At 51.8% G+C, this 15,335-nt stretch overlaps 1 protein-coding gene across 1 annotated transcript; it reads right to left on the reverse strand.

The window, feature by feature from the left end:
* Positions 1–538: 538 nt before the first annotated feature.
* Positions 539–14,283, reverse strand: LOC103776974 (enhancer of mRNA-decapping protein 4-like; the record flags this gene model as incomplete). Its single annotated transcript, XM_008944504.1, has 10 exons — positions 539–836; positions 2,464–2,627; positions 3,934–4,153; positions 6,171–6,357; positions 7,516–7,681; positions 7,931–8,046; positions 8,355–8,510; positions 9,521–9,701; positions 11,506–11,542; positions 14,182–14,283. Coding segments are annotated over 10 exons (1,522 nt in total), but the record flags the coding sequence as incomplete, so codon positions are not given.
* Between the last annotated feature and the right edge of the window lie 1,052 nt (positions 14,284–15,335).

The raw sequence follows: 15,335 nt of genomic DNA on the forward strand, positions 1-15,335 counted from the left end.
GAACATCAGAACCACGGACATGCTCAGAAGTGATGGCCCCTGGGGCTGCCTGACCCTCCCACCCGCCCAGGACCTCCTGGGTAGCTGCAGAGGCACCCACTGAGCCCCTGCCCAGACCTGGGCACCCCACCCAGTGCAGAGCAGGAGGTCACAACGCCCTGATATCCTCCCAGCTACTCATCCCAGCAGGGAGGAGGAGGAGGAGTTTAAGTTATTGACTAGGACAAGGGGACCAGTTGGTGGCCAAGGAGAAGCACGTGGCCCTGGCCCGTCTGTCGCTCAGGGCTCGGCCCACACCTCCCTTTTCCTCTGCTCTTGGCAGTGGATTCCAAACTAAAGGAGAATGAAAGCCACCAGCTTCTGCTGAGCATGACTTGAACTGCCAACCAGGCCCTGGGGATGGATGGGCAGGTGAAAAAGGGACTTAATTCCCTCAAAAAGAGGCTATTTAGGAAAAATAAGCCAAGTGAGCCTTCAAGTGACTATTTGGAACTATACACAGATGGCATTTGCCTTAGAGACATCACACACACGTCGATAGATTTCCTGGCAAGAGCTCTTAACACAAGCCATACATGGTTAGTAACTACTGGATCTGCTGGGTGGGCTTCTGTGGAGCCACCCAGAAGGTAGCCAGGTCTTCCTAGGTCATGACGGGGGTGACCAGGCCCTGGAGCATGATCATGAGGCGACGGGCAGACTTGCTCAGCGTGTTATGGGGCTCCACCTGCAGGAACTGAAAGAGCTTCTGCCGCACCTGGTTCATGACTGACCCCATGTGGTCCCGGGTGATGGGGTCACTGTGGTCCAGGTGCATTACCGCTTCCTCCAAGTAGCTGAAGGACAGAGACTGGGGTTAGAACCAAAGCCAACGTGCAATCCCAATCTGATGTAGATGCATGAATCTGCTCCACCACCCACCCAACCTCAGTGCAGTATGTTCAGCCACCAGAAAATAAACTTGACTCACAGCAGAGTCCACCCATCCCTTCTTCTGCGTGCAAGGGCAGCCTCCAGAACGTGCCACACAACCCGGCTGCCCGAACCCAAGCAGGCACAACGGCAAGCTAGAACTCCCTGCAGAGCTGGGGGTGGCACTTGGCCACAGGCCATGCCTGGTCACAGCTCTCTCTGTAGGTATCTTCGATGCCTTTTTAGCATAAGTAGAATCATAGAATCGTTTCAGTAGGAAAAGACTTTTAAGATCATCAAGTCCAGTAAGTAACCCAACACTGCCAGGTCCCCACTGACCAGTGTCCTGCAGCACCCCATCTCCATGGCTTGGAAACCCCTCCAGGGATGGGGACTCCACCACTGCCCTGGGCAGCCTGGAACAGCCCTGGACAACCCTCAAGGGCAAGAAATGGTTCCTCAGGTCCAACCTAAGTTCATTTTGAGAAGAGACTGAGCCCCACCTGGCTCCAATCTCCTGTCAGGGAGATGTTGAGATTGAGGAGGTCTCCCCTGAGCCCCTTTCTCCAGGCTCAACAACCCTATGTCCTTCAGCTGCTCCTTGTAAGACTTCTTAGTCACTTACTAGACAGTGAAAATCCTCAGCAGTGAGGCTTATTTCACACAGGGGTATATTTAAGGTCTTCTTCCAACATGTTTACCCAGGAAGGGGTGGGAGGAGAGCAGGGATTTTACCAACATGCCATTCCAAAGTTCAGACAAGCCAAACCACACCGAGAGTGAGGCCACGTGGTTACTACTGCAAAAGGCACCTACTAAGAGGCCACCCTGAACTTAACAGCAGCAACCTGAGCTCCAGTTACCAGCTTATCTGTACTTTGAAGCTCTTTTTCAGGTTTTCTAGCTTGTCTGATTCCCAACATTGAGTTAAAAAAATCCTCAAGTTTAAGCCATTTTTTCCAGACAAGCCATGGTCAAAACCTGCAGGTACCTGAACTAGTTCAGTTTTTAGGGCAGCTCTGAGGGTTTTGACTCAGTTGCCATGAACATTTTTAGTGAGTATCAACACAGTCACTATTTTGTCACACGAGTTTTGCTCAGAACATTTGACAAACAGCTGCCACCTCCCACCAAACCCATCCAGGAGTCACGATCAAACTGCTGACACAACGTCCAGCGATGGTAGAAGAATCCAGGACACAGCAAAGCTGCTCTGGATGTTAAACTATGCAGAAAACGTAGCACCAAGCCTCCTTCTGCCTCCACGGGGAGCTGCCCCTTGGTTAAAGGAGGACATGGCTGGACAGACAGCAAGGATTTACGGACTATGACCCAGGAGGTAACAGCACCTACGATGGGAGACTCTCCTACTCCTATCTCTGGGCAGCAGAACCGTCTGTGGCAGTGCCTGCAGCCTTTGCGTGGTTGTTGACACGCCACAGAAGTCCTGAAATTCATCAAAGCACCACCTTCCACTTCAGGCAGCAAATTAAAGCCAGCGCCAGGAACAGCTCTGCAGAAGTTCAGACCTGGTGCTCTGATCATACTCACTTCAGCTTCAGCTCCGTGCGAGTGCCCAGGTCAGAGGAGAGCTGCTGGATGAGAGAGAGCAGCACAGGCTGGGACAGTGGGCATGGGTGCTGGCCAAACACCTGCTGAGTGTCCACGGTCTCACACACGTACAGGACCAAGTTGAGATCAGCAGCTGTCAGAGCCTGCAAGGAAGACACAGACAGAAATCACAGAACATTCACAGAATCCCAGAATCCTGAGGGTTGGAAGGCACCTCTGGAGATCATTTCATCCAACCCCCTTGCTCCAGCAGGTCACCCACAGCAGAGTGCCCAGGATGGTGTCCAGGAGGGTTTGGAAGCTCTCCAGATGAGACTCCACAGCCTCTCTGGGCAGCCTGCTCCAGGCTTGGCCACCCTCAAAGCAAAGTTTCTCCTCCTGTTCAGGTGGAACCTCCTGGGTTCCAGCTGGTGCTCATTGCCCCTTGTCCTGTCGCTGGGCACCACTAACAAGAGTCTGGACCCAGTCTCTTGCCCCCCTGGGGCCCTTTAGCTCTTGATCACCATTGATCAGACCCCTCCGAGTCTTCCCTTCTCCAGCTCACCAGCCCCAGGCCTCTCAGCCTTTCCTGGCACAGAAATGCTCCAGGCCCCTCAGCAGCTTTGCAGCCTCCGCTGGACTCTCTCCAACCGTTCCTTGTCTCTCTGGAACTGGGAAGCCCAGCACTGGACCAAATACTCCAGAATTGGCCTCACTAGGGCAGAGTAGAGGGGGAGAACCTCCCTTGATCTGCTGACCACACTCTTCTTCATGCACGCCAGGAGACTATTTGCCTTCTTGGGCATGTTGTTGGCTGATGGGCATCTTTTTATCCACCAGCACTCCCAGGTCCTCTCTGCAGAGGAAATGCAGAGGAGACAACTGGCAGGTGAGGGACACAGGACGGAGCAGACAGCCCTCTGCCTTGAGGCAGCTCAGTGGCTGACCAACCTCCTCTCAGAGCAGAGCTCTCTGCAAACCCTGCTGCAGATGGGAGCAGGACCCTGTTTAGACTCCAGGTCTGTGCTCGGGGGACACCCGTGTCCGATTCCAGCTGAAGGAGCACAAGCAGATCGAGGGGAGCAGGTTGTGGTCACATCCCCTGCCATGGCAGGAGTTTGCCTGCAGCAGCTCAGAGGGATTTGCCTCCACATTCAAAGGCAAGGCAAGGTCAGGCTCCAGCTGGTAGATCTGCCTGGAGAGGCTTACGAAGCTGCTGCTCCTCAGGGGTGCACCACGTGCCACTGCTCACAGCAAAACACTCTGGCCCTCTGGAGTGCTGGCACTGACCTGCTGGGGCAGGAAGAAAACACCTAACCGCAACCAAATCATCAACCTCGCACGGCTCTGGCTTGACCAGCTTCAGGGTGCAACTACACCCCTCGAGCACACGTCAGCTCCTGTCGTGGGATTACTTCCCCAGCTCAAGGAGCCCTTTTTTCCCCCCCAATTGCTAGAAAACTCAGGTACCTGCTGGAAAGCTTGGTTGAGGTGTCCCTGCTGGAGCATCTGGAGGATGTGAGTTTGCTGAGACTGGAAATCCAAGTGAGCAGAGGGGATGGGAGTCCCGGCTGCCGAGCGCATGGCCTGGACGATGCTGGAGGTGACGGCTGCTTGCTGCTCCTTCATAGCCAGGCTCACTTCTCCTTTAATGACTCTCTGCACCTGGGCCAAAATAGTCTCCTGCATGCTAAAAAAAAACCCAAAAACAAACCCCAAAGGCATGTCTGAAAATGAAGAGACAAGGGACAACGCTGCATGAAGCTCATACCAAGCAAGGAAGCCCAGGTTTGATTCTGGGAGTGAGGCTCCCAAAGGGTTAATCCAAAGTGCCCTGAGGCACAGGCATGGACAACCTGCTGGCCAAGGTAGCTTTGTGGCCAGCAACTCCACATCCCAGGGTTTGTGTGGAAGATGCTGGGATTCTATGTGCAAAGTGATGTTTCAGGGAAATAAGTTTCTCCTTCGGTGTTTTCAGTCTTCAACATCCTGGCTCACACTCAAGGCTACTAAAGCTCCAGGTTTATCTCTGAACGGGCCCAGATTTCTACATCAGATCTGCTAGATGCAGGTTCCCAGCCTGCAGGTGACACCTTTAGAATGACACCGCACTTAGAATGATGGACTGGTTTGGGTGTGAATGACCTTTCAAAGCTATCTACTCCAAACCCCTGCAGGGAGCAGGGACATCTGCAGCCAGAGCAGGTTGCTCAGAGCCCTGGCCAACCTCACCTGGAATGGTTCCAGGTATGGAGCATCCACCACCTCTCCGGGCAACCTGTGCCAGGGTCTCACCACCCTCAGTGTCAAACATTTCTTCCTTCTCTCTAGTCTAAATCTCGCTCTTCTAGTTTCAGACCATCCCCCCTTGTCCTGTCCCAACAGGGCCTGCTAAAATTATTGTCCCCAACTTTTATAGTCCCCCTTGAAGTGCTGAAAGGCCACCAGAAGTTCTCCCTGGAGCCTTCTCCTCTGCAGGCTGCCCAAGCCCAACTCTCTCCTGCTGGGCTCCCAGCAGAGGGGTTCCCCCCTCGGGTCATTGCTGGGGCTCCTCTGGCCCCGCTCCAGCAGGTCCCTGTCTCTGCTGTGCTGAGGACTCCAGAGCTGCCCCAGCACTGCAGGGGGGTCTCCCCAGAGAGGGGCAGAGGGGCAGGATCCCCTCCCTGCCCTGCTGCCCACACTGCTGGGGGTGCAGGCCAGGCTGCTGGGGGCTTCTGGGCTGGGAGCACATGGGGCCAGCTCCTGGCCAGCACCCTCGCCCCCAGCACCCCCAGGGCCTTCTCCCCAGGGCTGCTCTTCAGCCCTTCTCACCCCACTTGGGCTGACACTGGGGGTTGCCCCAACCCAGGGATAGGACCTTGCACTTGGCCTCACTTCCTCTGGGCCTGTGACCTCCCCACAAAAGACCGTTCACAGCACAGGCTCTGCTGCTCTGTTACACTTTTCCCTCTGCCAGAGGCTGGAGCCTCCCCTCTTACCATGGGCACAAAGAACCAAACCTGTTCTGCTGCAGGTACAACAGCAGGACTTCCCTGTGAGCTTGCTCAGCTCAGGCAACATGACCAGAATTTAGTCTGGTAGCCTTCTTGGCATGCCTGGTCTACACTGAAGACCCCGATGTGCTCCAACATATGTTCTAGTGGCTTAAAATAGGCAGGGGCATCCTGCCCTGCAGGTGACCACCAGCCAGTCTTAGTGCATGGCAACCTGCCACACCAGTTTCACGGTGTGAAAGTGCTGTAGGCACCACCAGGATGGCCAAGCAGGAATTGCTGCAGAGCAGCGGGGATGGCAGAGCAGCCTGCAGAAACTGTTGGTAGGCCTGAAGACATGGAGTTCAGCAGAAAATCCTTCAGAAGCCCAGAAGGACATTTCAGAATAGAAAGGCCAGTCAGAATGGAGTGTGCTTTTGGGCTGCCCTAAGTCCTTCTGCTCTCCAAGATGCACACAGGACACCAAGGAGCAGGCTCTCAGCCACCAGAAGCAGCAGTGAGACGGTTGGTTGCTATAAACCTTCTGTGCTTGTTGTTTTGTGCCCAACAGGGCAACAGCTGGACCAGCCCAGATGTTCTGTCAGACTCTGCACAGAGCCAGCAATCAGCCCTACATCAGCAGCTTGTTCCAGGACTAGCAGGGAGAGGTTTTCATTACAGACACCTACACCTCTCCCCTGACATGTCCCACCACAAGCCCAGCTGCCAACTTACTTGCCCACGAGGATGTGGAGCTGGTGCTGCACCTCAGTGTGGACGCTGGCCGCCACGGTGGCCGCCAGCTGCTCGGTGCTGCTCTGGAAGGTGCTGATCAGCTGTCGAAGCTGACTCAGCAGCGGGTCCCGCACCTCCTGTTCTCGTACCTTCTTGTTCTTCAAGTGAGTCTCCAGCTGCTGGACATCTGCAACAAGCAGAGAGGAAGATGTTGGTGCCGCTGGTACCTGGAAAGATGGGCAGGGCAGTAATCCAGCTGCCAGGTTCTGTACATTCTCCAGCAGGAGCAGCTGCTGAGCCAGTGTACGAGCATAGGAAAGGGTGGGATACACGAGCCTTGGTTTGGGCTGTTACACCAACACGGAGACCCTGCTTCCAGCCTGCCCATCAGGCAGCCCCAAGTGTTCTCCTGACCGACCTTTACAGGCACTGTCTGTTCAGAGCAAGATAAAGGTGGGAGCCAGGGCATGGCATTTTCTACGCAGTGTGAGCTGTGTCTGCAGTACTGATGGAGGTTAATGAAGAAAAAGGAGGAACGTTTATGACACACACACAAAAAATGTCTGTAGAGGTCAAAAAGCTGTATTATTTTAAAATGTTTTATGAACTGGTTTGATCAAAAGGGAAAAAGAATATCAGCTCTGGTTATTTGTGGGAGACTTCCGAGGAAAAGGAAGAGTGCGGAACAAACAGCAGCTGGAGACACTGCAGATCTAGGGACAACAGAAGGTGCTGTGCCAGCACTAGCCAACTTCAGGCCCTCTCTGCAGAGTAATACCTGCCTGGCCTCCCAGAAATCCAAGGAACTGGATCCCAAGCCTCAGAAGAGGAAAGATCTTCCCTGGTACATTAGTGTACAATTTTCCTTTCTTAAGGGTATAGTTTTCTCCATGTCTGACACTGTTCAGCCAGTGCTGAACCTCTGATCATCCCTGTACCCTTCTCTAAAGCTTCCCCCATTCCATTACTCCTCTGAGACAAAGGCCTAGCTGCAGGCCTACTACCCTCTCGAGACATCATCCTCCTGACATCAGGATGGGGTAATCCTTCAGCTGGGCTCTTCTACTCAATCGATGAAGTCACAGATTCATAGAAGGAGGCCAAGTGTTTTGCTGCACAGGCTACAAAGACCAGAGATGAATCTCCGTTCTTATAGCACCCCTCCAAAAAAAACTCCTCACTTCTGCTTCTATGTCCCAAGCATGGAATGGAGCATGCAGATGGGCTGAGAGGTTAAACCAGTCACCTCTGAGGAAGGCAAAGACATATGAAAAGGCCAACTTGTTCCCAGCTACTAATGCAAATACGCTGTGTGGAGAAAGCTCAGAGAAGAAAACCTACTCACATTCCTGAGTGCCCTGCTTGAAGGTGTCGTTGATCTGCTGGAACATGGACTGGCAGCTCTTCTCGAAGGCTGGCAACACAACGCTCTGAAACGCTTCCCTGTAAGCTGCCTGGATGGGCCCCTGCAGGGTATCAGCTGTTGCCCTCACGATGGTGTCTGTAAGGTTCTTACAAGCACACACAAGAGATTCCAGAAAATTAACAACTACCAGCTGCAGACTGAAGATGCAGGGACCTCCAGTGCTCCTTCACAACATATCCACACCAGAGGACAGCCTGGGGTTATAAGTGTGTACTGCCTCAGCAGCTGAGCTGATGAGGCCAGGAAGGAGGTTTGACCACCAGCAGCTACACTGACTTCAGACCCACCTGGGGAGACGAAGAGGTATGAGGAGTCACTGCCCCATTCTGCTTACCTTTGACTTCACTAGCTTGGTGATACTCTCTTTCAGTGTCCCCTCCACAGCAGCAAGCTTGGCAGCAATAGTGTTACTCAGCTGGCCAGCAACAGGGTCCACACTCTTGGAAATGCCTACACACAACACAAACAGTTGCAGCTTTAAGCCTAGATTCACACTTCAAAACCCAAAAAAGAAACAGAGTCAAACTTTTCTTGGATATGATGCAGTGAGGGGCAACGGGCACAAGCTCTTGGTAAGGTTGGACTCCAGGAAAAACCTTTTGCTAGGAAGGTGGGACAGCTCTGGGTGTCACCAGAGAGGCTGTGCCATCTCCAGGCTTGAAGGTTTTCAAGACTGCCACTTCAATGGGGTGCCAGCACTTGCCCTACGAGGCCAACCGTAGGTATCCACCTTCAAAAACCTGGGCAGCACCACTCACACTGGGGCACGGTCTTCTTCATCTCCTCACGGATAGTCCTCTCCAGGCGGCTACACACAGCAGTGGAAAGGGACTGAGAGAGCTGCTGAGACAGGTGCTCCTGGAGCTGCCCGTTGCGCTGCTGTCCTTCCGTCAGCGCGCGGTCCAGTCTCCTCTCTAACGAGAATGCCCATTAAGGAGCACAGACAACACATTTCCTCTCTGTCCTCAACACTTCTCTCCACAAAGATGGACACAAGCCACCACAGACTGCTTTGGGTTGGAAGGGATCTTTAAGGGTCATGGAGTCTAACCCCCCTGCAGGGAGCAGGCACACCTGCAGCTAGAGCAGGTTGCTCAGAGCCCCGGCCAACCTCACCTGGAATGGTTCCAAGGATGGGGCATCCACCACCCCTCTGGGCAACCTGGGCCAGGGGCTCACCACCCTCAGAGTCAAACATTTCTTCCTTCTCTCTAGTCTCAATCTCTCTCTTTCAGTTTCTATCCATCACCTCTTGTCCCATCACAGCAGGCCCTGCTCAAAAGTCTGTCCCCAGCTTTCTTATTAAGGCCCCCCTGAAGTACTGAAAGGCTGCAGGAAGCTCTCCCACGCAGCAAAAGTAGTACAAGGACCACTCACAATAAAAATAACTGGTATCATGTTTGAAAACACCAAAAGAAAGTACTTTTCAGACAACACAGAAAGGACCTGGGGATGACCAGATGCATATCTGGGCTCAGACAAGGTAGCTCCATGTTCAGCTATGCAGCATAGCAGTCAGGTGCTATTCCTGGTGCACATATCTTCTCCTCTGAATGAAGAAACGAAGGAAAAGATCACCCCATAATTACTCTTTTGCAATTGCCCATTGCCTGGCGTAGGAGAATGTCTTAGGTGCACCTCTAGGCTCCTCCAGCATTGCAGCTCTTAGGATCTTAATGAGTAACTAGAAAATGTAATGGCATGGAGAAAGTATCAGTTCCTCTCTGTTCCATTTCTGAGGTGCTCACCCTTCAAAAGGGACCGAGAAGAACTGACACGGTTCTACAGCAGCGAGGCAATTTCACCACATCTACAGCCCACGCTACCAAGATCCTGGAACCTTCTCAGCTTTCCTCACACCTCCAGTCTGCCTTGCAGCCTCCTGCTCCTTAGCTGTGATGCAACCTTTCCCCAACAAGGATACGCTCCTGCTCCTGCTGGGAGTCAATCACTCTCTCCACGTGGCCCATCAGGGAGCTCTGGATGGCGTCGAGGTGATCCGTGAGTCTCTGCAGCAGCTCCATCTGGTTCTGCCGCAGCTCGGAGAGTTCTCGCTGCTGGCTCCTCAATATGCACATCAGCTCATCCTGGAACTCTGGGGTCACCTGTGCGTGGAGGGGACAAGCATTCACCTCCCATAGGGTGGGAGGTCAGCCAAACTTTCTGACGATTAAGTCAACCCCTCTGCCTGGGACTGAGGTGTAGCACACAAAGCACAAAACGGGGCCAGCTTAACATCTATTTCTAAGGCTTTGGGCCCCAGGAATCAACGCATAAAACATGGTACATGAAGTTCCTGCATGGAACTCATAAATGGGCACTTTATGAGCTGTTTAGATACAAGACCCCCTTCAAAGCTCAAAAACAAAGAAAACAGAAGAAAACAAACAGACGAAAACAGATCCTATTAACTTTTGGCTGGAGACCTCAAACACTTATGGAAGAGCTGTGCCATCAGGAGAGTAAGAAGGAGGTTTCCTGGAGCACTTTTTCTGCTCTTTCACTTATTTATGAATAATCAAACAACTGAAGAAGCAGACATCTGTACTTCATTGCCCTGCCTATAGTTCACCTGCTCAAAATAGCTAAAGGACACACACACATCAAGAGCAGTTTAAGAAGTGTACACTGAGAGCATCTTCTGCAAGGTATGAAGGTACCATCAACAGGGATAAGCAATTCTAGAAGACCAGTCCCACTGTGACCCTTACAGACTCCCAGCATGGTGGGGTTGGAAGGCACCTCTGGAGATCATCTCCTCCAACCTTCTGCTCCAGCAGGTCACCCACAGCAGGGTGCCCAGGATGGTGTCCAGGTGGGTTTGGAATCTCTCCAGAGCAGGAGACTCCACAACCTCTCTGGGCAGCCTGCTCCAGGCTCGGCCACCCTCACGCCACAGAGATTTTTCCCTGATGTTGAGGTGGAACTTCTTGTGCTCCAGTTTGTGCGCATGGCCCCTTGTCCTGTTGGTAGGCACCACTGACAAGAGTCTGGCCCCAGCCTCTTGCCCCCACCTGCCCTTCAGCTACTGGCAAGCTCTGTCTTCTTTCCAGGGTCAACACCCCAGGGCTCTCAGCCTTTCCTCAGCACAGAGATGCTCCAGTCCCTTAATCATCTTCATAGCCCTCCACTGGACTCTCTCCAGTAGCTCCTCATCTCTCTGGAACTGGGGAGCCCGGTGCTGGATACAATACTCCAGTTGTGGGCTCCCCAGGACAGAGGAGAGGGGGGGGAGAACCTCCCTCAACCTGCTGGGCACACTCTTAGTGCATTTCAGGAGACCATTTGCCTTCTTGGCCCCAAGGGCCTATTGCGGGCACATGGGCAACTTGCTGTCCAGCACCATTCCCAGGGCCTTCTCTGTTCCCAGGAGGTCAACCCCTCAGCTCTTCTGGTGCAGGACCCTACACTTGCCCTTGCTGAACTTCATGAGGTTCTCCTCTGCTCAACTCTCCAGCCTGTCCAATTCTCTCTGAACAGCAGCACAGCTCTGGTGTGGTCCCAGCTTCATATCACTATGCTGGGAACTAGAATTTTTTGTTTACTATGCTGGGAACAGCTTTCCCTGCTGCCAACACACACGAGTTGCCTCAGCAGAGGAAAAAAAAAAAAAGAGCGGTGGTGTCTTGGATGATACAGGGCTTGTGAGAACACAAACACATCGACACAGAAAGGTGAGGAGGAGCCATCAGCATGGGCATCACTGAGCAGCTCCTGCTCTGCTGCACAAGACAGAACAGAGCAGTGCAGAGCCTAAGCACAGCTCCATCTCAATCTGCCTGGACACAGCAGGGCCCACGAGACTTCAAGGAACTGGGATGAACTTTCTCTTAGGTCTTTCATAAGACAGTAACTAGAGCTGAAGCATCATGCCCTTGGGGCAGACTGCAGAGCAGCTCTCTGACTCACCTGGTTGTTAGATGATCTTGGTGACTGGTTCACATCCCTGGAAATAAAAAGAAACAGTAGTAATCCAATTATGTCAATTAACTGCTCTTATTATCCAACTCTTCTGCCAAAATAGATCATGCATTTTACAGTCACTTTAGATTTTACACTCCAGCTCATACTTCTGCTTTGCCCAGCAGGACGTGAAGAGCGAGGGGCAGGTGATGAAATCCCAGTCCTGATAGCAGTGTGACTCCACCTGCACCACCCGTGGGCCCTGGAGTTCTTTACAGACTGGTGCCTTCACAGGGGGGAGATTTGAACCAAGCTGTCATGAGCACAGTTACAAAGAACAACGCACACTGATTGTTCAGTTTTATCCAAATCCAAAGCCAGGGAAGGCTTTGCCAAACAAATTTTGAAGGTCTCCTGATATTTTACAAAGAAAACCCAACTACTCATTTGTTAAATATAGAATTAATGAGCTTCAAATAATCTAGAATGATTCCAGCTCTCAAGGTGAAGAAATTAGTGATGCACTCCAGAATATACAGCAGAATAAAACAGTGAACTGATCCACTAATATTACATGGATGCAAAATCACAAATCTATGAAGATTCAAATGTTAGCAACAGAAAAGTAAACATTTGTTGTTCTCAGACAGCAGCTTTCAAAGGACTGAGGCAGGAAATATGAAAGGCATTTCTGAGGCTGTGAGCTGCTGGGTGTCACAGTACAGGACCACATCCAGAAACTTAACCCCACAGCCCACCTTTGCTGTAACCTGCAGAGCCAGAGATCCTGATCATGGAGCTATGGCAATACAAGAAGAGAAGAGAGCCCTGTGCAGAAGCTCTGCTGCTCTCTTCATGTTAACACAGGCAGGTTGATCCACCTTGCCATGGGCAGATCATTCCAGTCATCAGTTTTCACTACGAGACACTCGTAGGCATGTTTAGAAACACACCAAAGAAGCAGGCAGGTAGCAAGTGACAGAGCCTGTTGAACAATGTCACTGTGCCTGTGTTCAGAAGCCAACAAGAAATAGAGGCCACATTAAGCTATGCTCAGTGTTACAGGTCCAACAAAACCTTCACCAAAACTGGCAAATGGATCCAGATTCCCCTCTCCCAGGTGCAACTTCCTTCTCACATATCCTTCTGAAGCCCAGGTTGAATTTTGGATGTGGGGTCCCAGCTGGAAGGGTAGAACCAAACCCACAACCACACCCCAAGTGGCAGTCAGTGTCTTAGGAACCTTTCTGTGGGTTTACTGCCATCTGCAAAACAGGGTGAGAGTTGGGAGCTCTCATCTCACTGCTGAGGGCTACGTCAGGATGTGGCCCTGCATGCTGGTCCCACAGCCACCGGTGCTCTGGCAAACCCAACATACCCATCATCTTTCTTGCCCTTCCTCTTCAGCTTCGGGGAAGCCCGAGGAGATGCCTTGGCTTTCCAGTCCTTCACAGGCAGCCTCTGCGTAGACACTTTGGCACCAAATCCACCTGACGTAGAAGCCAAGCTGGCAACTTCATCATCATGGTCACTACGAAGGAACAGCAGGGAAAGGACACCACTTGCAACACTGGACAGCATCAGCCCTCACTAAGAGGAGGGGATTCAGACTCTGCTCTTCATCCACACACGGCCAGTCATGCAGCTAAGGACACCCACCACCTTGACCTCCAACACAAATCTCTACAGAGCAATTTTAATCTGGGCTCGCTCAGGCTGAGTTCAAGTGCTGCACAGAGTCGAGTATGGCCAGAGAAGGGCAATAGAGCTGGGGAAGGGTCTAGAGCCCAAGTGTGGTGAGGAGCAGCTGAGGGACCTGTGGGTGCTGAGCCTGGAGCCAAGGAGGCTCAGGGGAGACCTTCTGGCTCTGCACAGCTCCCTGACAGGAGGCTGGAGCCAGGTGGGGGTTGGGCTCTTCTCCCAAGGAAAAAGCGGCAGGAAAAAAGGAAATGGCCTCAAGTTGTGCCAGGGGAGGTTTAGATTGGACATGAGGAACAATTTCTTCCCCATAAGGGTTGCCCAGGGCGGTGGTGGAGTCCCCATCCCTGGAGGGGTTCCAAAGCCTGGAGATGTGGTGCTGAGGGACACATTTTAGTGGTGACCTAGCAGTACAGGGTTAGTGGTTGGACTCAGTGATCTTAAAGCTCTCTTCACACCAAAACGATTCCATGATTCTGGGATAACAAGACTCGAAGGGTCTCTGCATTAGGGACCACAGTGGTTCAGGCAGCATGGTGGAACAGTGCCTACACTCCCTGCACACACCCATGAGCATACAGGCCCTGGGATGTGATGCTGACCCCGCATGGAGCTCAAGCAGTGCACCCTTACAGCTCGACAGACAGAGAGCACTTAAAGACTGGAGTAACAGAGGAGAAGCTGGCAGCTGCTGACCAGCCACACATTTCAGTTTGAATTCAAGTGTGAATTATGAATGAACGCCCAAGAGCCAAACAGGGCTGAGCTTGCCAGGCACACAGGATGGAGCAAAGATATTAAAAGCAAGAAATGAACTCCTGAGACACCCTTGCTACCCTAGCTAAGGCACAGGATTTGGAAATCAATCCCTTAACAGGTTTTCAGTGGTAATTACACCAGGCTTGGTCCATGCTCTTAGAGCAGCAAGATCAAACCTTTCCCAACAGAGCACACCAGACAATGCCCAGCTGAGCACTCTGGTACCTTTGTTCTGCACTAGCATCCTGGCTGTCGTGCTGCAGCAGGTGGTAGCTGTGTCGATGGTAGGAAGAGCTCTTGTGCTTTTCTTCAACTTCATCCCTCGGGCTAGAGGAGGAATAAAAAAAAAAGAAAATACCATCAGGAAATCCTCTTTCAGCTTGGGTATTTGCTCACGCCACTTGTTTTAGATCTTCTGTCAGGATCTGCTGTGACAAGTAAAGAAAACTCCACAGATCCAGAAAGCACCAAGTGTTTAGAGGCACTAAACAAACTTTTCCACAGGTTTTCCTGGGGGCCTTAAGAAGGGCGATGCAGCTCAGCGATGCCTCAGGCACTAACCAAGAACAATCTCCCAACAGTCGGTCACACAAGACGGGTAAGCCACTCCTCCAAACGAGCAGTACAGCATGCTTCAGTGAACAGCACCACCTTGGGTTTGGTTTTCCTCAAGTAATACTGATCACTGGGGCAAAAATCATCACTGCTACTCAGTCCTTCCAAGGGTCTGAGGAGGAGATAGAGGACAGTGTGCCAACTGGATGGGTTAGCTCCACAAGACAGTAAAACCGCAACAGTGAATCCAGCCTGAGTTTCATACAGGTCTTGAAAAGGAAATTACAAAGGACAAGGTTCTGAAAGGAATTTACACATGCTCTGAAGTCATAAACTTTGAATTCAGTGCAGGGGATTTGTTACTTTCATGTAGGCTGATGGCTTGACTGAGCTAGAAGATTACAAAAAAAAAAAAATTCATGCACAAGAGAGACCTCAGATCCAGAGATACCTCATCTGATACTCTGATACAAGAAGCCCTGAAGAATTCAAAGACAGAGTGAGATTGAGAAGAGTTGCAAACTCCCATAAAAGTTTTTTCTCCACTTCAAATTATGAACAAAAGCAAAAAAGCTGTGTAAAGACAGCCTCAACACTGTGTAGAGACGCAGCCCCAGTGTCCTCCCAGAGCCATCAGAATCAAGACTATTTCTTGAAACAGCACGTCTAGGTGCAGAGGCACAAGGTGAGACCTTCCTCTTGCAATTCTGATGGGAGGGAACAGCCCTGGATTGTCTGAGGGACAACACTAACACTCTCAGCCTGCTAGATCTGTTGGAAAGGAAGATGTCGCCTTCGACAATGTGCCCCACGACATCCTGGTC

The sequence above is a fragment of the Merops nubicus genome, unplaced genomic scaffold (assembly GCF_000691845.1).
Source record: "Merops nubicus isolate BGI_N331 unplaced genomic scaffold, ASM69184v1 scaffold32517, whole genome shotgun sequence".
NCBI lineage: Eukaryota > Metazoa > Chordata > Aves > Coraciiformes > Meropidae > Merops > Merops nubicus.